The 22,297-nt window shown below is 40.2% G+C and overlaps 2 protein-coding genes across 5 annotated transcripts in view; one reads left to right on the top strand and one right to left on the bottom strand.

The window, feature by feature from the left end:
• The window catches only part of LOC145439206 (ran-binding protein 9-like), a 333,125-nt gene that overhangs the window by 234,443 nt on the left and 76,385 nt on the right, over nt 1-22,297 (bottom strand). The gene's annotated exons all lie outside the window — the stretch shown is intronic.
• Nucleotides 10,405-21,995, top strand: LOC145439189 (cytohesin-1-like). Of its 2 annotated transcripts, XM_080316681.1 has the most exons (14): nt 10,405-10,609; nt 12,013-12,092; nt 12,155-12,219; nt 12,810-12,876; nt 13,093-13,211; nt 13,273-13,353; nt 13,416-13,528; nt 15,370-15,518; nt 15,586-15,698; nt 18,173-18,251; nt 18,319-18,390; nt 19,935-20,092; nt 20,247-20,380; nt 21,166-21,995. In XM_080316681.1, exons 1-13 carry the CDS (start codon nt 10,585-10,587, stop codon nt 20,341-20,343), a joined length of 1,218 nt encoding a protein of 405 aa, XP_080172807.1. In that variant the 5' UTR covers nt 10,405-10,584; the 3' UTR covers nt 20,344-20,380; nt 21,166-21,995. The 2 variants fall into 2 exon arrangements, with proteins under 2 accessions (XP_080172807.1, XP_080172808.1); XM_080316682.1 differs by having other exon boundaries at nt 15,586-15,697; nt 18,175-18,251; nt 20,247-21,995.

The following is a 22,297-nucleotide window of genomic DNA, read 5'->3' as shown; positions in this document are numbered from 1 at the left end:
TTGGTCTTGGCCCTCTCCATAGGGTGATGGATCAAACGTCTGGGACACGGCCCCCCAGATCCCCATTGGAATGACCGTTTTCACTACTACTTGTGTTCGAGATTTCATATTGGTAATCAGTGTGTTTAGACGTCCTCATCGCACGAAAATTTTCTATAATTCATCATTGGATCGGTCGATAATATTGGTCATTGCATATACATTTCAACCTCTCTGACCCCACGTAATCAAATTTACCGTTAGAGCTGTGTGAGATGATGTCTAAGACAATGTAGGCACGTAATTAATAATTAAACATATTTGGGCGGGCCCATTGGTATAATTACTTACTGCCATCAGTTCAAGAGACCCCGACCGGTTGGTCGTTTGGCATCCCCTTATCCGTTAATTACATCGCATTGTACATCGTGTATGTGTCTTGGGAAAATGAAAATATAATATGTCAATTGATTGATTGTTTGACGTGTTGCTATTTCTTACTTTCTGTCTGCTGTTTAGTTAATAAAATATTGAAATCGCCCAAACGTATTTAACTAAAAGACCCACACCATTTCAAATAGGTGTTTGTTTTTTACTGGTGAGGAACTTTTCTCTGGAGGATGTTTTTGTCTTGTGGTGTGCAGATTGCCAGATGGCCAAGGTTTACCCGCTGCCGATCTTTTTGGCACACTTCTCAGAGTCCCATGTTTGCCTAAGCCTCATGTCTTGGCACACCGTGGCGCAATATTGGCCGATGCCGGAATGCCTATTTATATAAATCATGTATAGATTTTCTTGGGGGAAGAGTACCCAAAATCAATACACTTAGCAGTAGGGATGGCATGAACCTCTGAAAGGTTCGGGTTCGTGTGAACGCGAACCTTTTTGAAAGGTTCTGTGTGAACGCGAACGTGAACCTCGTGACGTCATATTGCTAATTCCAACCCTACATTTCAGTGAAGTGATAGCCTTGCAATACCTAGCGACGACTCGGGCCACATAATGCCACAATGCTGAAATACATATTGATGTTTTACAGATGTATCAACTGGGGCAATCAATTGATAAAATCATCCCAGAAAATCAATATCTTGCGTCGCTTTGCCACAATTTATTCGACGAGAACTTGCAAAGGAATTTAAGCTTACGCCTTAACGGTCAAGGTCAGACCGGACAATGTATTCAGCGTCCCGAGTATTGCTAAGTTGATATTGAGCAGAGTGTAAAACGGGTTTCCCTACTTGCTACCGATGTTACCCCTTTAACAAGTTATGCAGCAGTAGCCGACACCCCAATCCAAGGAGTTGGTTTTTATGATACAATAAACATATGAAATCGAGATTGACCCCGTACGCCTGCTAGATTTTTTACATCAGACAACGATATCAATTTCATTGATTGGTTGGATAAGAGTCATTCACTGACTACCTACATGTAGTGTTTCTCTCTTGATGTTGTGTGATTGCGGGTCAAGCTCACAGTAGAGATGAGTCACTAAATATTCGCAAACGGAAAGCTGGATATTTCGAGCAAACAATTGTAACAAAGCAAGTAAAATGTTTGAGATTGTCAAGGTGCATGCTCGTTTAGTGTTGATTTTTATGCTGCCAGCGCCATGCATATACCAGGCCCGCAGTTGAAATGCAATAAATTTCAACCAAAGATGCTATAATGAAGAGAAAATTGTAATATATGAAAAAGGTTCACAGTGCAGAACCTACCAATGTTCGTTTGTGAACGTGAACCTCTAAATATCTGAGGTTCACACACAGAACGCGAACGTGAACCTCACGTTCACACCATCCCTACTTAGCAGCATTAAATCGGCATCAATTGGCTCGAATTTTTAAAAAATACTCCATAATTCGAGTTCATTAACGACTTAGTTTTGAGCCCTCTTCGAGCTCGAGCTTCCCCCAATTGGGAGGTTTGGGGTGTGGCTGTTACGATCCTGCACAACAAACAGCCCAATTATTAGTCACACGGCATCGTGGCTCAAGCCCTAAACGCAGCAGTTGGCAAGCCTAAGCTTTTTTCTCTCATGACACATAAACCTTGAAAATGTCACAGTGAATGTGTGCTATGTGAATTTGCTCGCGTACCCCAGTTTGATGAATCCTGACCTACAGACGATGTAAAGAACAGGCATGTACACAGTGAATAAAAATCAACAGCAGCTAACATAAAAGCAAGCGATGGAAAGAAAGTGGCATGTGTAGGAACCCTAATATCCCCCACCCGTAACCCTAATATCCCGCACCCACAACACCAATCCCAACGCGAAGAACAATAATTCTACCGTTTATAAATTTTGACATGTTGATGGGAAACAGTTAATAATGTCACGGTGAACACTGGTCGGCTGTTGATCGTAAAACGAAGAAGTGTTAATTATTTTGTGTTGCGCTTGTCAGGTCTCAATAACAATGTACTCTAATTGAAATTGCTGTAATTCGGCAAAATTTTTATCAAACTACAATTACAATTGCACAAAATGAAAATGCTTCAATTACAATTACAATTACATGAAAAAATGCAATAAATTACATTCAGCTCAATTACAAATTACAATTACTCCAACCAATGTTCCCTTTAAGCTGCGCGCGTGCGCGGCCGCGCACTGCTGACGAAGTCTCCGCGCACAGAAAAACGTATCCCGCGCACAAGAAAGCCGAAGTGATGACCTTTTTTTCTGTCGTTACGCACTGTTTTCCGAGGGACCGCGCCAGTGAGTTGTTGAGTGTGCGCAGACTCGTGAAAAATTAGAGAGGATATTGAGGGGCAGTATTTGATATTGAAAGCGTGTTGCCTTTGGGGATTATTTTACGCAATGTTTCAGGGAAATAGCCACAAAATGACGACTTTCAGGATTAAACGAACTTTTGGCTTGTCGGAGCACTACGATGCATATGGTAGTAGTGGATGGGAGATGATGAACTAATCTAAAGTCTTATTCACCTCTCCAAACCCAAGATACCCTATACCAGGCCTGAGCAAAGTGCGACCAGCGGGCCAAATTCGGCCAGCGGAGCTATTCTGTACGGCCCGCGAAAGGTTGCTTGAAATTGAAAATATAAAACCTACTTTTTAATGTTGCTGTGTATGGACTAAAACCATAGGATGTATAAATTGAAGCTGAAATTCGTTTACTATCAAGCCCATTCGTTAACATGCCGCGATTACGCAGCCTATACGTACCTCACATGCCTAATCCAGATTCAAAGTAAAGTCAAAGTAGCAAATTATACCGTTACAATTAAAGTCACAAGAAGTAACCAAACCTTCTTTCAGGGATATCTAGACTGTGCGGCCCGCGAGAGTCTGAGAAACTTACCAAAATATTGATAAAATGCGTACTAAAAATCGAATTAATGCGGGGACTTGATTAAACTTATTCTTAGTAGGCTATATTTCACCATGATAATTCTAAGGCAGTGGGTCTCAACCTGGGGGACCCGTGCCCCTTGAGGTCATGAAAGCATCTGAAGGGGATCGCGACGCTGAGCTCAACTGAAAAATTTTCTCGCGCTCTGCGCGATTTACTTCCAATTCATAACTATAGCTCTGTATTTTAGTATGAATTTCATATTTAGAAATCTCTCATCAATAGTCGTAACCTCCCATGCCACCAAACTATCCGTTAGGTTGGCTATAGCATGCTGGTTGCGTTTTGTGATATGACGATAAGGGGGCGCGAAATCTACACATATATAGTAGAAGCGTGTTTAAAGCTAACACGGTTATGATCCCACCCCTAAAACCTCAGATAGTCGAGTTTCTAGGTCCAGAGGACTTCACCGTTACCAGGCAACAGCTTCAAAGTAAAAAATCTGATATGTGCGCTGATCATTGTATTTCATATTTAATTAAAAGATGTCAAGGTTTTTCAACTGAACAGTATCTAAATTATTTTGGTGATAAAAAATGTGAGAATGATAAAATTGTTCGTGTTTTTGTAAAGAGCTTGATTACAGGTGCCTAATAAACACATTAAATGTATACATCTGTGATTCGTGATATACTTAACACAGTGAGTCAGTTTTGCGCTGAGCGGTTGTATTTGGTTCGTATTGTGTACGCTCACGGATTGCTTCTAGACCAACCTGTTCCACGGCAAACAATTCGCGATATAACCACTATAGTGATTCAGTGGACAGGATACCATAGTCATTTGTCCCCGCGGAATATGTAGGTCACTACACATTAAAAACACCTGTTTTCAAAACCGATCGTGGAAAATCAACAATATGCACGATATACAGTGTAATTAGTTCCACGAAATACACAATGCACGTCCATGAAGCACCACAATGACGCTTTTCCGAAGCTCCATAGGCTGATTTTCGACTGCTAGCTAGCTCAAAATGCTGCGTTTCTGGCTTCGAAATGCAACATTCTTCACTTCCGGTATTTTACGCTTCACGAGCGAGCAATTATACTACTACACATCTCACTCGATCAGCTTTACCTGTAAATGTGATTACGTGAGCAGAGACAGGATTAAAATTGAGAGCAATATATGCATTTCTAGATGATATTGACCGATTTGATCATGAATTATAGAAAATTTTAGCGCTTCGCGCGTTTAGTTGGAACGCCCACTAAACGAAGACCAGACACAGATGATTAGTAGCGGGGGAAAGCGTGCAGCCCGAGGGGGGTCTGGGGGGCGAAGCCCCCCAGAAGTTCGGTTTATCACCCTATGGGGGGCCTGGTTGCGCACTGTTGTCCAAGGGCCTGCGCAGTGAGTTGGCGTATTTGCGCAGACTCGTGAAAAATTAGAGGGAACATTGACTCCAACTCTGGTTCACTCACAGAACCCTGTTAACTAGACTATGGATGACCATCATAATATCTGTATGGTTGTGAGCCAAACACATTCTGATAAATGTTTTATGGTCGATTTAATAACTATACATCAGCATGATAGTTGATCGTAACGTATATGTAGCATATCTTCATTTACTCCTGGAAATACAAACATGTGTATTGTGTAGATGCCAGTGTACGAATTAAGGCAATGCAAATATCATGAAACCCTCCAAAATGCCAAGACAGGTCATCCCGAAATTTCCGAATTAATGTCAAGATTAAGTCACCAAACCCTGCGAAGCCTCGTGCCTATCTATTTCTTTAAACTACTTAGTACGCTTTTCTGAAATTGAAGATAAAATCTGGAAATAATTTTTGGCCGCAGATTTTATGCTTCAAAAAGCCTCGGTGAAGGAACTGAAGCTAACACAACAGTCACAGTCTCCTTCGATGATATTTTTTCTTCGTCGGTCCTTTTCATAAGATATTTCTGGCTCTTTTTCTTTCTTTATCGGGTCTTTTTTTCTGGGCTTCTTTTGTCGCCGTAAGAACAACGACACAGAGGACGAGGAGCCCAGAGAAACCTCCGACGGCGGGAATCGAAACCGGGCCGCCTGCTTGGATAGCGCGGACGCTCACCACTACGCTATCTCCTCTATTACGGTGACTTTCAGAAGAAAATGGCCGTGGCCGAAAAAATTTCCCGGGACTTTATCTTCAAATCAAGACCACGTCATAATAAAGCACAGTGCGCCTTTAAGTAGAGAATAATAATCAGACTTAGAATATTTTACTTCAAGTAAAGTCCTTGAAATTATGTTACTACTTCTACTTGTACATTTACGTCATTAATGACTACTTTTGACAGCATCTGACCGGCAGTTAATTGATATATAAAAACATGACAATAAAAGGATAAGATGCCAGTTTGGACGATATACATTTTTCGATACAGTTTTCGAATTTTGTCGAGCTCATGTAAGCCGTAAAATAATTCGAAATCGTGTTATCGATCATGACGCTTTTTAGCTTGATCGCGGTAGTGTTGAATATAACACAAATGTTCAACATACAGTTTAATTCGCTCAATTCGAACACTGGATAACGCATAACCGCTTTATTCGGCCAAAATCTTCTACAACGGAACAAAAGTAAAAATTGCGGGTGAAAATACTCCGGTTAATTCAGACAATTTTGCACCTAATTCGAACACAGGCTCGCAATACCTATCGTTAGGTTATAGCACAATGATCTAGTCCGTTTGAGCTAAGATGAGTGATTATAATATCGTTATTATAATATCGTTGGGTTATATTTTTCATCTGAACAAGTCACACACAATGTACAGTGCGATATAAGACACAATGCAATGTCATGAACAGATAGGAGAACGTCGAACGACACGAATTAGTAGCGATCCTGTACTCTAACATTCACCTCGGCCTAGAGTGCAGGATGTCACAGTTCTTTTCGATGTTTATCTTTTTTGAAGCAGCAGCCCTTTCTACTAGTTCTTTCCATTCCTTGTGAGTGCTTTCTTTCGTCGGGTCTTTTTCTGGGCTTTTTGTCGCCGTAAGATCGGCAACGGCGGGGGAAGAGGAGCCCAGATAAACCTCCGACGGCGGGAATCGAACCGCGTCCGTGAGATTGGTGGGCGCTTATCGTTACCACCACGCTATCTCCCCCGGTTAATTATACTCAGTCATTCATTACTCGCAACGATTGCTAAAGTCCAACTCGCCTCCGAGCTGCATCAGTTTCTGTGAAGGACTGATTATATTGTCCCCGCGACATTATGGTGAAACAGTGATTATCCATGCAGTAACAATCGACAATGAACTCATTTGAGGCCGTGCTTTCATAATCGTTTTTCTGTGGTGCAAATGAGTCCACTGTCTATCTTGCAGGACAGATTGTTATAGAAAAGTTATACAGAAGGAGTGAAATTGATTACTGAAAGTAACCCAAAAAAGTAAAGACGCTTCCTTGACAGTTCGGCAGTTATAGCTGCGTTCGTGGGGCTATATTCATAGGTGGTCAGTAACAAAGTATACTTATACTTTTTTTAAGTACATAAGTAGTTTTCCTCCATACTTCTAGTACTGACTCTAGTAGAAATAATTTTTCGCTAGTTCTACTTCATAATATTTTGTGATTTACTTGCTTATTACTATTCGCTATTTACAGTTTGTAAAGTAGAAGTATTATATTCTTCCCATGAGAGAGAGAGAGAGAGAGAGAGAGAGAGGGAGGGAGAGAGACAGAGAATGAGAAAGAGAATGAGACGGAGAAATTTAGGGATTTTTGTCGCGGAGTACTAACAATAATTTAACTATCACAAAAGATGAGGAAAGTTCCGAATTTTCTTCGTGTGTTTCGCGCGAAATAGATATTAAGTGACGAGAATGTTTTCACAAAACTGTTCGTCACTATCATTTAGGTAGCAGGTCCCTTCATACCTTATTGTTGCCCATATGACAAGTTTCATCACAGTCAATATGGCTCAGAATAAATGTTTGGTGCTATCTAATCGTTATCCAGCCTTCTAGCCGCACAGCGAGTGTTCAAATAGGAGGAAATGCCTCTCTACACGGCACCGAACGCGTCACACCGTGTCGTAGCCTACTTAGGGCTGGGCACAATGATTCGAGTACTCGAATCTGAATCGAGTATTAATTTTAATGATTCGGGTCGAGTAGTAAAAGACGATTTTTTCGAGTACTGAAATTATACGCTCCTCACCACTGAAAGTTGATTTATCAACGAGGAGTTTATCAACGATCAACGAGTTTATGCTAATTTCACTGTTGAAGCCTTGAAACCTTGATTGGCCGTATCGTAGCATACGAAACAGGAAGTACAAAGCTACGAACGTTACTGGAAATAGCACATTTACGAAGTCATGATCATCCCACAATATTGTCACCAAGTGCAATGAAATCGGTATGGTCGAAAAAATAACAAAGTATCCTTAATATTGTGGATAACAGGCATTATATTCTTTGTGGTCGCTTAAAAGGTACATATTTGAACTTTGACAAATAATATTATGCTATGGCGTCATAATGAGTGATACTCGATTACTCGACTCGACTCGAAGCATTTTACGTGATTCAGAATCGAATCACTCAGGTACTCGATTTTGCCCAGCCCTATAGATAACTAACCTACGGATCGGATACATGCGCATCACGTGACTCACGGTCGAGTGATGCTACAGTCGCAGATTTGTTGTCGCTTCATAGCATGAAACGGCAACGTAATTGCTAATCCCATAGATGACAACCCGAGCGCTCAAATTTAATAAAGTTGACATGATTTGAAAGCTACAGTCGCGCTGATTCTGATAATATACATCAAAATCTGATCAGGGCAATGAAACCCCCTCGAAATACCCCTCAAAGTCTGAAAATCGGCATTGTTCTGAACAATCGCAACCACGCAAGGACGATTGTTATGGTGATTGTGCTGCGTTGTTACGATTGTTTAGAACGATGCCAATTTTCTGAGACCTGAGTTGTCCGGAGCACATGCACGTAGAAGTTTGAATTCACGAATTAAAATAAAATGTAAATGGCATTTTACGAACTACCATATCGTTGTTTCCCGTAACGTAGGGTTACCATATTTCTGTGACACAAATTCCGGACACTATTTAGCGCCCACTAGAGGATTTTAAAATGAGTTATGACATCACACTAGCAAAGCGTTGCATGCTCATGGACCAGAGGTGGTCACTATCCGGTTCAGGAGTATTTATGTGGCTGTGTGTTGTGTAACCGGGACAGAAACCACATTTTTCAGCCTCTTCCCACCCAAATAAACAATGATTTTTAGCCCACCATAGAGAAATCGATGCAACTTCTGGGGGGGGGCTTGCTATATGAATCTGGTTTCTATATGCCTCTGGTCGTTAAATTTTTTGAATTTATTCTGTCAATAATATTGGTTGTTCCATATATTACTATATGATTACTTTACTACAGTTACTCTCTCCGCCCACATGATCAGAGTTAGCGTTAGAGCTGGTGGAGGATGATGAATTCGAAAATACAGGGAACGTAATTATTGCACATCGTTAAGTCACGTTCATGTCCTACCGATAAGATTGTTTATCAGCCTTATGCCGGTGCGCACCACGGAGCGTTACAAACACCCCACGTCCAGTGGTTTCCAACCTTTTATGGTCACGACTCCATCTCCAATTTGAAAATGTTCCGATCAAAATTAGAGGAGCTGATTACTAAAAGAAGTCAGCACCTTTGCCCAGACTTACTCGCGGGCTATTTTGGAAGCTGATACCGTTCAACATATTCGCGAACCCCAGAATAAAGGCAAACGACCGCCAAGTTTGGAACCACTATTTCATTGAATAAAGCATTTAAACAGCCTTAACGATCTCTAGGAATATACCGTTCTCCTATAATTGCGATTACAATTAGGCTTATTCCAGTAAATGAAGGTTGTTTTTATTTATATTTTATTGTACTTTTTGCGAGGGTGGTAGTCCCTGAGCTAGTCCCCATATTAAAATCAATAAATGTGATAGTAAATCGCGCAGCGCGAAGAAAAATATCACGCATCAGCATAAATATTTCTAAAAATAATGTTTTCATGTTAATTTACAAAAAATTATGAGCCTACGTCAAGTCTTCAAAATTCCGGATATTTGGCATATTTTAGAAATTCCTCCCGGACGCTAGTTTGAACAGTGAAATTCCGGACATGTCCAGAAAATTCCGGACGTATGGCAACCCTACTCTCCGCCCACATGATCAGAGTTAGCGTTAGAGCTGGTGGAGGATGATGAATTCGAAAATACAGGGAACGTAATTGTTGCACATCGTAAAGTCACGTTCATGTCATACCGATAAGATTGTTTATCAGCCTTAAGGCGGTGCGCACCACGGAGCTGTATAAACTAAACACCCAACATCCAGTGGTTTCAAACCTTTCATGGTTGCGACTCCATCTCCAATTTGAAAATGTTCCGTGGCCTAGATCAAAATTTGACGAGCTGATTAGTAAAAGAAGTCAGCACCTTGGTCCAGACCTACTCACGGGCTATTTTGGAAGCTGATTACGTTCAACATAGACCCCCTACCCCCCCCCCCCCCCGTTTGAAACCACTATCTTTGAATAAAGCATTTAAACGGCTTTAACGATCTCTAGGAATTATCCGTTACAATTATGCTTATTCCAGTAAATGAAGGTTGTTTTTATTAATATTTTATTGCAGTTTTTGCGTGGGTGGTATAGTCTCCATAATAAAATCAATAAACGTGATAGCAAATCGCGCACAGCATCAGCATAAATATTCCCAAAAAATATTATTTTTATGCTGATTTACGAAAAAATTATGAGCTCACGTCAAGTCTTCAAAATTCCGGACATTTGGCATATTTTAGAAATTCCTCCCGGACGCTAGTTTGAACAGTGATATTCCGGACATATCCGGGAAATTCCGGACGTATGGCAACCCTATGATAGTCGTCAAAACGAACCTCTCTCTCTCTCTTTCTCTCTCTCTCTTCCCTTGCAATATGTAATCTGGCAACCGCTCTCACGTAAACTAAGGAAGTATAAATACCGTAGCTGGTAAGAACGAATAAAGAACGACTGATGTTGTGTCGATAAGGAGGCAGTGACTGAACCCTATCGTCTGAATCGCGGGTCAGAAGAAAGCGAATCAAGGGATTATCCTGACGCTGCGAGTAAAATTCTCGCAATTTTAACGTGAAATCTGTTCGCCACACCAATTAAGGCACTGATTACTACAGTCATATAGTTATCATGAAGATGACCGATGACGATATACGTAAGTTATTTAATCGACGTCTATAGCCTATAGCCTAGTCTACCATATCATATTAGTACACCGGTACGCCATTAGCTACTCCGTACCGTACTTTTACTGAGTAACAGTGTAACACCAACTAACCCTGATATTCATGCCAATGCCAAGGCTCCAAGTGAATGAAACTGCGGGATTTGACGATACACAGATAGAATACGTGAACGGTCTATATATATATCTATGTTATTTGTATTTTTAGACATTACTTTTTGTAGCCTAATTGTCGTCGACCAGATATGTCCCGGTACTATTTGCTCAATTTGAAACATCCGACTATTTGTTACCGTACACTATGAAAAGGAAGGAGTTCAAGTTAATTCATAAAATTTCATCACTTCAAAACATCACAAGACTGCATACAATGAATGATAGGAAGATGCCGAAACGACTAGGAGTAGTCTTAAGATCAGACACCCACCTGGGCCCACCAGGCGATGTAAAGAGGAGGGATGTACACTGAATTAAAGTAAAAGAAGCTAATATAAAGTGGCATTGAGCTTGAATGCCGTTTGTGGTTCATTAAAATTGAACCCAGTCCTGTAATTGTGTTTCGTTATCATAATATTTGGCCCTAGGCCCAGTAGGTAAACAGAGGCTATAATGTGAAAGTGTGAAAAAGAGATGGCTAGTAGCCTACCTTCCAATTTTAATGAAGGTCATCAACAGACAGTAATTGGTGACTGATTCATTACGTAGACATAGTCATCATCACAGTCCCGGAGGCGGAGCGCAGGAGGCATAATGTTGTGAACATATAGGCTATAATACTACACCGGTACTGCAGGACTGAGAATGGCAAAGACGTGGATTGTGACATCTCCACTGGGGTCGATGTGTCTTGAATTTCTAGTACAGCTTTCTTTAAATAGATACTTCTCAACACGTTATAACAACAGACCGCGAGCCTGGATATAGTCAAGTTGCGTACCGCCAGGGCCAGGTTGCATCAATATGTTTCATTAATATTCCGGAGACTGCAAAGATTCAATTATATGGACAATCTGGTCATCTCAGACAGAGTTATCTAGCTGCCTAAATATCCCTGACAGTGCCATAATAGAAACTGTCTCACGACAGGCGCCTTTGGAACAATAAAGTTACTAATTGCTACGTCTTAGTCAAATATGTTATGATATTATAGTGCGCATATCCATAATGACATGACACCAGTTTCTAGTTCAAGCTTAAAACAGTCCGTGTGCTTGCAGTTGGCTACATCTATCAGAAAAGGTGCTAATGTTTACAAAACAGCTCCGACCTTTAATCGCATGTGCCATTGTTAACGATTGGCATTTTCCGATACGACTAACCATTGTAAGCAATAAGTGGATCTTATTTAATGTGGCCTACTTTCTATCTTCCAGTGCTTACACTTTCGTCAAGCGATCAAGAGATATTACGTGAGATTTGGAAGAAAAAAAGTGAACTGCTTGCCCATCTTGAGGTCAATTTTCTTGATTTGACCATATAGATCTTTGTCGTGGAATGTCAACTGTTATTTTTCAGAAATTGAAATCGGAACTCGAAGATGTCGACAGAGAGTTGGACAACCTCGAAGGAACACCTGAAAGGTGGATATATATATTACAATGCTTTTGGCCGGGTAATACTCGACCGAAACGTCCTGTAGCAGAGGTGTAAAATAGTGCTTGATGATGTAGATGCAAAGGTTTTCGTGATATCACCAATTCTCCCTTTTCCACTCAATCGCACAGTGCCAAGCGACTAACTGGAAACTACTGATACAGGTTTACAAGCAAGTATTAGTCTGACCTGGATCTGGCTTGAACATGCTCCGATTGAGAAGCCTAATACTATTTTAATAAGCCAGCGACCGTCATAAATGACCCTATTCTTTAAGCAAAGACTGATAGGCCCTACTTTTCAACAAGGCTCAGTGTTGAGGATCGAATGTGTTGGGAAAGATGATTTCGCACGAAATGTACGATTGACTTCATATAGGTAGTGAAGTTGTTTACGTTACTGTGAATTGGTTGAATGCTCAGGCACAGTCGACTATTTATATAGCTATATATGTATATATCCTTGTACAAAGATGAGATGAGATGATAGTTTTCGTTGATTGGTGAAGCCGAGATACAGTGTTCCTAAATCTCGTCGGATTATGAAACGCCATGTAACCGATGAATAATTTTCACAGCAAAGCAATGTCAAGGGAAAAGAAAGAGGCTACTGGAAGAAAGAAGTTCAACTCTGATCCCAAAAAGGTATGAGCTTCTGATTTTTGCACCTTGCCCGTTTGATCAACGTTGCCTGGAGCCACCCGTTCACACAGTTCAATATTCATCCCAAATTTTTTGAGAAGATATACATGGTTTAAATTTGCTGTATTCGTTACTTGTAGAAGAACTGAAGGCTTTTCCCACGAGTCGTCATTGCAACATTATATTTTGGAGCTCAGCAAATACTATCCATACTTTTAGGGGATTGCATATCTCGTCGAAAATGACATCATTCAAAACAACCCGAAAAGAATAGCAGATTTCCTATTCACGTTTCCTGCATTGAACAAAACAGCTATCGGAGATTATTTAGGAGAGAAGTAAGTCGTAATCCCAGTCTGCCAATCGTCATTTAATCCAACCCACTTTGTCGATTGGCAGAGACGAAATGAACTTGTCGGTATTGAACGAATTTGTCAATCTTCACAAATTCACGGATTTGGGACTTGATCTCGCTTTGAGGTAAACAAATTTCGTGTCGGGTATTGATTTTCAATGCGCAACGGCGGGTAATTGGTTTTCAGGCAGTTTCTGTGGAGTTTTCGACTGCCGGGAGAAGCCCAGAAGATCGATCGTATGATGGAGGCCTTTGCCACTAGATACTGTACCTGTAATCCGGGAGTGTTTAACAATACTGGTTGGTACATGCTAGGCGCTTCGTTAGCTCTGTAGGCTTATGGAACGAGTCGATTAGCGATTAAGCTCTTGTACTGTACTCAACTTCGCAAAAGTGACACAAGTATTGATACAATCAGATACATGAGAGAGTAGCTGATATCAATTTTTATTTGACTTTCCATTTTTGTGTCGGCAATACCCTTATGCATATTGATATTGTGCGATCGTAATACAAATCTCTCCAGTCTCTATACTCTAAAAGAGGTCATAATTATGTTGATGTGCGGTTTATGTGAATTGAATGGTATGTTGTGCATCACTATTATGAATTACCTACATTAAAATGAAAGCAGACTCTTTAATGAAGAAAGCGATTATATTTCTTCTATTTTCTTAAAGCTGCCACATATAGGAATGTTTGTAGATTTATATTGGTAGTGTGAATTCTTCGGAAATTAATCTGCTGCCTGTCGTCTGATTGAAGACACGTGATGAAAAAACATGCCATTTTAAGCATGCTTCTGGTTTACTGGTGTAAGGAATCGGAGGCGAGAGAATATAATTTTAATCGTCTGGCACAAACCGGCGGTGATTTCAAATTGCTACTAAAAAAATATCGGTCATAACTGAAAATATTGAAATTTGTTGCTGGGATTTGAAAGCATCGTATCCAAACACACTTGTTTTATATTCTGTTGTTAATCTACTGAAAACTGGATATTGATTTAGCTTTATTTTAATGACGGCCCGGAGTGTTGTGTGGATCCCGCTTAGCAAAGTCTCCCGTGGTAATATTATTTGGATTTTGAAGTGGTGACAGACTGTGGAAGACTGCGACAAAGTATTTTCAATGCGTTTTTTTTATTACAAGTGATTGCTCGAGTCTCGGATCCTGTCATTTGGAGATACTTGTTCTATAAATATTTATACTAACTTTAATCAACTTTTTGAGCTACCAGAATTGCTCCAATGGGAAAGTGTTGTAGAATATACAGTTTGACCATATGTCGAAATTGTCGAAAGTGAATCACTCGAGTACACCTGGATGGCAAGACTTCAGTGAAAAACGCCAAATAATTTTGATCGCTCATGACAGCTTTACATATGTAAGACAGTGCAATTCTTAGCCTAGTCCTCAACTCTATTAGCCACTGCTGTCAATATTTTACTGTGGGCAATGGCGCGTAGACTTCATATCTAAAGCGGGTTTGCCAGTTCAATACCTGTTTTTTTTCTCGTTTTCCACCCAAATCAAAGTTTCGAAAACCAGTTGAATTGTACTTCAAGAATGCACCCAATGCACCGGTGGTCGCAGTAGTAAGCGTAGTAATTTCCACCCAATTGCAATTAAAAGTAGCAATTTTTCAAGACGTCTCATAACTACTCTTTGAAAAGTACACTACTAACTTTATTCAATCATGGGTGGCTACTTCCAAAATTAAATGGCCAATGACACTTCGAATTGTTATAATTTTCAAATATCGACTCGGTTACCATAATACACGAGCTATTTCACGTGGTCTTGAAACAATTTCAAAATCCATAGCTTGACAAATGAGTAATTTGTCCCGTTTGAGTAGAAGGGGAGGTGATCTGAAACTGTAACCACCCGAATGCGCAGTGCAACTAGGCAAAGCTTGCCTGCGTATTCTGAGAATGTAGGAAGTATTTCGTGATTGACCACCTAAGCCAGAATGCCGTAAACTGTGATTCTGGTTGCAATAGTGGGTTGTGGATATATTGTGAAATTTTCATATTGAGCTGAAGGTTTTTAGGATCAGTTGATCAGTTGGGGTCTGCTCTTGACGCTACGAATAAACACTTGCTGGCCAAGATATTTCAAAATGCATTTGATCACAGACACTTGCTACGTTCTGTCTTTCGCCATCATCATGCTGAACACGTCCCTACACAATCCGAGCGTGAAAGAGAAACCGACCATCGACAGGTTTATTTCGATGAATCGCGGCATCAACGACGGCAAGGACCTTCCTGAACAGCTTCTGATCGTGAGTTCAAATCTTAGTCGCAACGTGTTGTTTATTCGAATTAACTGAATCTTATGTGATTCGACAGGACCTCTACGACAGCATAAAGAAAGAACCCTTCAAAATTCCCGAAGACGGCGATAGTGATATGGTGTTGACGTTTATTAACCCGGAAAAGGAAGGCTGGCTTTTGAAGCAAGGTAAGGCCTCTACTCTTCATCTTGAATGCAAAATTAGATACATATAGTGGTTAAAATATGTATTCGTATAGTATGCCCAGATTCTCACAGGTTAGAAAGTTGTTGGTTTGTGGTCTTGATCTGTGTTTGTCCCACATTCAAATTTCTGACTGTTACTCTGGAGTCTGACCAATATCGGATTTAACCCGGATATATTCAAAAGATATGGCGTCTAGCTTAAGCCGCATTTCAAAATATGAAATAAACTAGAACGGCTGGACCTGGACACCTTTAAACTGTAAGAAATATATTTCAATATTCCTAGTGTAGCAGTAGCATATTTTAATAGTTCTCTGACTCGCTGCTACCATTTTGTGACTAATTTGCTGATATTTTTAACCTCTTAACGACTAACTGTTATATCAACTTGATATTACCTGCGAACCAATTGTCGGTCGAGCTAAAACCACTGTTTACAATCCCTGATCTGAAAAGCACATAACTGATTAAAGTAAGAAGGTAAATACTTTGTATCATGAATATTTGCGATATATGAAGTGTGGCATATTTGATAGGTCTACGGATTGATCAGCATATGCTGTTAATCTTTTTCAACTTGGATACTGACGTTATTATCGGGCTATCAATTTAGCCTGAAATCGAGCTTCGATTTCGCCAGACTTTTGTTCGCTGCTACCACCAATTTTTCTATGTTTTCATGTCCGTGCTCTGTCCTTTGCTGTGATTGCATTCGTCATAGCTGCTTTAAATAGATTTATGAAGTCATAGCGCAATGGCGGTGTTTCTGCGAAGTGCGATATGGTTTTGGCTGTAGCCCATGCAAATGCGGGCCTCGTTGACTGTGTTTTAACGTATCTGCTGATTTCTGTGTTACAGGAGGTATGTAAACGGCAGGTTATTTGCACGGTTTTCTTGCGTTCGTTTTTCGTTTGCCTTGCATAAGTTTTGGTTGTGCAGTTTCATGGTGGCCGTCTGATATTGCTCGATGTACGGCTAACTCAATACGGTTGCGATACATCATGCCGGTTTTGTTTGCCTTCATCTTCCTGCACATTAGCGGTAGTCGTTTCCTTTCGAATTTCGTGGCGTTTGTTTGGATTCGTGTGAAAATGCACGGATACAAAGCAACCTTATAGTGCATGCGCGGTTGTCGTAGGTTCACGTCACAATGCAGCGGAACTACTAGACTCGATACGTAGGAAGGAAGTTTCTCTCGAATTCGGAGCAAGGGAAATATGGCCAGTGAATATTGTCGGATTAACGATGACGATGTTTCCTTACGTTGTCTCCTAAAATGTTACGTTTGTTACTTGGAACTGCGCCAGATGTATATGTCTGCCACATCACTATTTCTAGAAGTAACGTGCCATGCTTACGCGTTGGATGTTCAGCGTAATGATGACATGATGCTAATACATCGACATGGGTAAACGAATTTCATTCTTACAAATTCGACAGCAATGAAGATATAACGAATGGTGTTGGTTGCCATTATTTTTACTCATGTAAAATGTGATCGCCTACTGTGCATGCGTCATAAAAAGCACTCAAGCCAAATATATATGACTACATGTTTCCATCGTTTGTACTCATCTATTTGATTGATGTGGAGAAGCCTCGCTTCTACACCGCATTTACAGGATTCCAAATTTCGATTCTGAATATTGCCGACCATGTCTATATTTTGTTATAGTCTTGAGACATTATAGACTATTTGCATGATGCGATGAATTTATTTAGCATGATCTTAGACCGAGACCAATCATTTTTGCTTTAACATATAGGCTACCTGTTGATGTGATGTAGTGGTAGTCTTTTACCATCACTTGTTTGGAGTATTTCCGATTTTCCCTAAATTTGATGAATGCCTGTGTACAAATAGGCTATGTCCCTATTTTCTGGAGTGTTCCCAACAATACCTTAGTGACTTGGCCTTCTCTTGGATTGCGGTAACGACCCACACGCGCAATGTTACTGAATTACCAATCGCGGAGCTGTCTTTAGAAGTCACAAATCAATGATTATTATTTGCCATTGCAAAACCTCAACCGTAACCCAAGTTAAACTGACCACGAACTCTATGTAACCTGAACTTATCCTTATGCTTACACAAGCTATATCAACCTCCAACCCTGTTCTAACATATTACAGTCACAACCCTTACCGTAGCTTGTGCTAACCAAAGCCTGAACCTAGCTAACCCTAACCCCAATAATGATCTATATTTCAGTAACATTGTACGTGTGAATGAATTCTTACCCATGCCATACCTTGTAATAATTCACCTCCGTCCGACGTTCTCTCCGTCCCAATTTACTGATTACCGAACGTCAAAAATGGCAACTGTTGGCATATTTTGTCGAAATGATTTCAAACCAGAGTCTTGAATTGGTCAGTACAATCCGTATTAAGCTGTGCTCGTACTGAAATTGACAAGTTTCTACGATAAACATCTAATCATTGATTCACTCTGTAAGGTGGCCGATACAAGACGTGGAAGAAACGGTATTTTGTTCTGGAAGAAAACTGTCTCTATTATTTCGAGAAACCACAGGTAACTGTTTTTATTTTTCATCATGATAATAACGTCGAATCTGGTGCTAACAAAAGCTATATCTTAGGACAAAGAACCGAAAGGAATCATTCCGCTGGAAAACTTACAAATCAGACAAGTTGAAGATCCCAGAAAGCCGGTTAGTTGAACTTCGCCGAGTGATAGTTGTTTATGACGGCTCTGCTGTTGCACGAGCGGCGGAGCATTGCAATGTTGCTCTGAATTGAAGCATTGTGGATTGAATGCTTGATTACTAGGGCAAGTTTTTGCAACGTTTTTTTACGGCTTCCGGCAGCTTCCTAAATACTCGTAAGATATGTAGAATGCTGTTTTAAGCTGTTAGAAGGAATCTTATAGTGCAACTTTTTGCAACTTTTGTCCTTTTTTCATGCAACTTTTTCGATTTTTCATGAAAGAATTTTTGATTTTGGTGAAATACACGGCCAAATTCGACTGAAACACCGTAAATCAGCACTGAAACAACGCTCTTACGGTTATTTCAGGAGCTGAGCCAGAAAGTTGACCTTTTTTTTTTAGTCAACCGAGCAAAATGGGGCCTTCGAGTGCAACTTTTGTGAAAAAATAAATGCAACTTTTAACTGCAACTTTTTTCAAAAATAAATGCAACTTTCCACGGTTTTAACTGCAACAAAAACTTGCCCTGATTACTCAACGAATCTGGGAATGCTGTATACTGCTATTTTTTGGTATTGGGAAGGTATTGCCATGCTGTGTTGATTGAATGTATATTGTATAGTCACTAGGGATATTTTTACCTAAAATACGGAAGATGTTGCCCTAAAAAATCAAAAAAAAATCAAAATTTTGATTTTTTTTACCTTAAAAAACTTACTAATGACAGAAGTTTGCCCTCGTGTGTGTAGATTAGGTGTTTTCTCACATAATGTTAAAATTGTACTACGGTACTTATCTTCATTTGTGGTTGGAACTGTCTGTCCTTATGAAGTAGTCTGGCCTGAAAAAAAACTTTTTTGATTTAAAATCTGATAAATTTTACGTGACAAAACTTTATTTCAACGAAATCTGGACCTATTAAGAATTCCAGTAGTTTATATCACGCATTATGGTAGAAATAATTAATATTTGTTGTAGTACAACGTAAGATACTTTCCTACATTCTCGGGCAGAAAGTGTCTGTCCTTACTAAGTAGCTTGCCAAGAATTGAGAAAGAACGATCAACAGCAGCAGTTGTTGGCTGGCAACACTGAAGTTGTGTGTAGACTGCTGGTGACACACCATGTTGCTTCATTCTGACAATGTCGTCACATCACAATTTTTCATCATGCGCTTCTTGATATTAGAACCAACAGCCCACGCATTCTTTCTTCAGCTAGGACATTGCGGCACGTTCAGCATGACACCATGTCAACCTATTTGTTTCATTTGCTCGATTATGATTTGCAATGAGCAGATAATGGGCCGTATACAACGGTAGGCCTATAAAGTAGGCTACAAGCTGTAACATGTCAAATGATAAGTTCACCGACAGTGCAAACATTTACGATACAAACGAAATGCAGGCGGTAAAAAAATTTTGACTTCGTAAACAATTTTGACAATTTTCTGACCTTAACACTACAATTTTGACAAAATTTTGGCTCTTTTTGACAGGTCAAAATAAATCGCCCTAGTAATCACTAATCAACCCATTACTATTTCAGCATTGCTTCGAGCTCTATATTCCCGACACCGGGACTCCCAAGATGATTAAGGCTGCAAAAGCAGATTCCGAAGGCAAACTCGTGCAAGGGAAGCACACCACCTACAGAATGTCGGCGTCGTCGGAACCCGAAAAGGACCAATGGATGCAGTGTGTTCGGTAGGGATAGATTCTTTGTACCGTAGTAAAAGAGCTAAATACTTTGACTGCCTCTGAATACTTTGTTATGGTCGTGTGTCAACATTTGCTTTCCCTTGTTAATATTTTGTTCCACTCTCACAGTGCCTAATTTATGTAATGATTGGAATTTCAGGAAGAACGTCAGCGACGATCCTTACTATGATATGATTGCGGCTCGAAAACGAAAGGCTAGCATGAGAGGCACGCAAGATTTCAAAGTGACGGCGTAGGACTTCGTCACGGCGATACGCTTATCAAAATTGGACGGTATGATCGGCGCTGGTGGGATAACTTCGCAGAACCAACCTCATCTTCGTATTAACAATTCTGATGTTGGACAGAAAATTATAAATTTATATATTGTCACTGGGAATTTGTACGTGTCAGCCGAACCCCGAGCTATCGTGTAATATTCGGCACCAACTACAAGAAATGGATTTGGCAAAAGTTTGCTATCGCTTGCCCACATGCGTATATGTTTTCATCAGTCCCAAGTTGATGCAGTGACTTTGACGCACAATATGCAGCCTAGGGCCGAACGATATCGGATTTTTTTGGTAATCGTCAACGTAGAAAACACACATTTTCTGTTATCAAACTGTCGAAGCATTAAATTCAGAGTTGGTCATTAACGAAGTACTTCTACTTTTTAAGAGCACCCGAGTAGGTTTAGACTACTCCGCACTGCTTTCTCCAGTGGTTATGTTTTAACCACTTTCACTTCTGCTCAGGCAAAACTAGGCCAAGAATACATATTTTTTACTTCTACTTGAGTGAAAACTATGACTAATTTTACTACCTCTGCATATAACAACTAGAACGTCTTACTAGGGGCTGCAGCAGTAATAAATTATCCTATATAAACTTTTATTTATTTACAAAAAACTCAATATGAGTAAAAAGCTTACCACTTCCACTCAACAGGCGTATATATCAGTTTTGGAAACTCCTCAGCTGAAGTGTGAACCCCTATGGTCCTCGTAAAACAAATCAACAATACTGAAGACCATCTCACTTCAAATTACTGTGCATGTACATTGTACATTGAACAGGCCGGTAAATATTTATACGGAGACAGTTGGTCGGGCTTAGGCGGCAACCCACTGAAGCACCGCAATTATTTTTAACACGTAGACAACCTGCGCCACGAAACTGCGAACCTTCTATCGCAAATAGCAGGCTGGAATTGGTACTACACCACCATCTGGATTGTTTCCGCTGTTGAACGTATAGATTCCGGACGCCAATCAATACTAATATCATTGATAAGCTTTAATTTCATGTATCCAAAATTGGCGATGTCACTTTTCCATGCTGATGTCCCGCTATTGAAACAATCTAACTTCGAAGTTTGCTTCGGTCAGGTCTTCCTTTTATTTCCCGCTGGCAGAGAGAGGATGATTTGTCGGAATAGCACTTTTTGTTTATATTTTTTCATGCATTCGTCGTGATGAATAACTGAATATGAACACTCGACGCATAGCTATGACTATATTTTGTGTATATGTTTTTGTATACCTCGCCTTCAATCTGTCGTGCAGGTCACCAGGCCAGTGGTGAAAATGTACCAGCCCCCTCACTAACTCGTGGGTCTGAGATTATGACGTTGCGTCGTCTTGTTTTTGACATTTGTGAGGAACATTTCCGTCTCGTGTTGGGAATTATCATGTGCTACTACCTATAATAGCACCATCATCTGACCTAGAATTAGGCAACTCGGAACAATCATTCAGCTTAATTTCAACTCATTTTCAGAGCGCGGTTCGCCTGTGTGCGAGAAAGTTGTTGCTTTGCTTATTTACGAAATTATTCATATATTTTTCACTTTTTAGTATGCATTGCTTATCCAATGTCGCGTAAATAAACAATTGTTAATGCAGCAGATAGTTGGAGTTGGTTATCTCTTACGATGCAGTCGAGAGGCATCTTTACCTGTTGTAGGTCGTTTGCGTAGAGAAGATAAAAGGGTCGAATAGAGGAAAGTAGACAGTGCAGGCCAATGCGATATCGGCGCCATTTTTTCGGTGACAGTAGATTCCATTATTGTAAGACTCGATGCGGATGAGTCGAATTTCTTTGGAAACCAAGTACGTTACCGCTCTCATCGTCCCACCGTGTGCAGTGTTGACCTGACTCGACGTTTCTGAAATGCGGATTGAATAAGGAGCAAAATTTTCGAGTCGA

The sequence above is a fragment of the Botryllus schlosseri genome, chromosome 5 (assembly GCF_051294905.1).
Source record: "Botryllus schlosseri isolate E-star chromosome 5, Bs_hap1, whole genome shotgun sequence".
NCBI classification, from domain to species: domain Eukaryota; kingdom Metazoa; phylum Chordata; class Ascidiacea; order Stolidobranchia; family Styelidae; genus Botryllus; species Botryllus schlosseri.
Note: the sequence above shows the minus strand (reverse complement) of the source record. Positions and strands in the feature narration are given on the sequence as shown.

Excerpts from the sequence above, each read along its gene's own strand:
- LOC145439189 (XM_080316681.1), top strand. The coding sequence starts at position 10,585 with ATGAAGATGACCGATGACGATATAC. Across the intron at positions 18,391-19,934 it reads TTGAAGATCCCAGAAAGCCG|CATTGCTTCGAGCTCTATAT; the intron begins GTTAGTTGAACT and ends TTACTATTTCAG. Across the intron at positions 20,093-20,246 it reads CAATGGATGCAGTGTGTTCG|GAAGAACGTCAGCGACGATC; the intron begins GTAGGGATAGAT and ends TTGGAATTTCAG.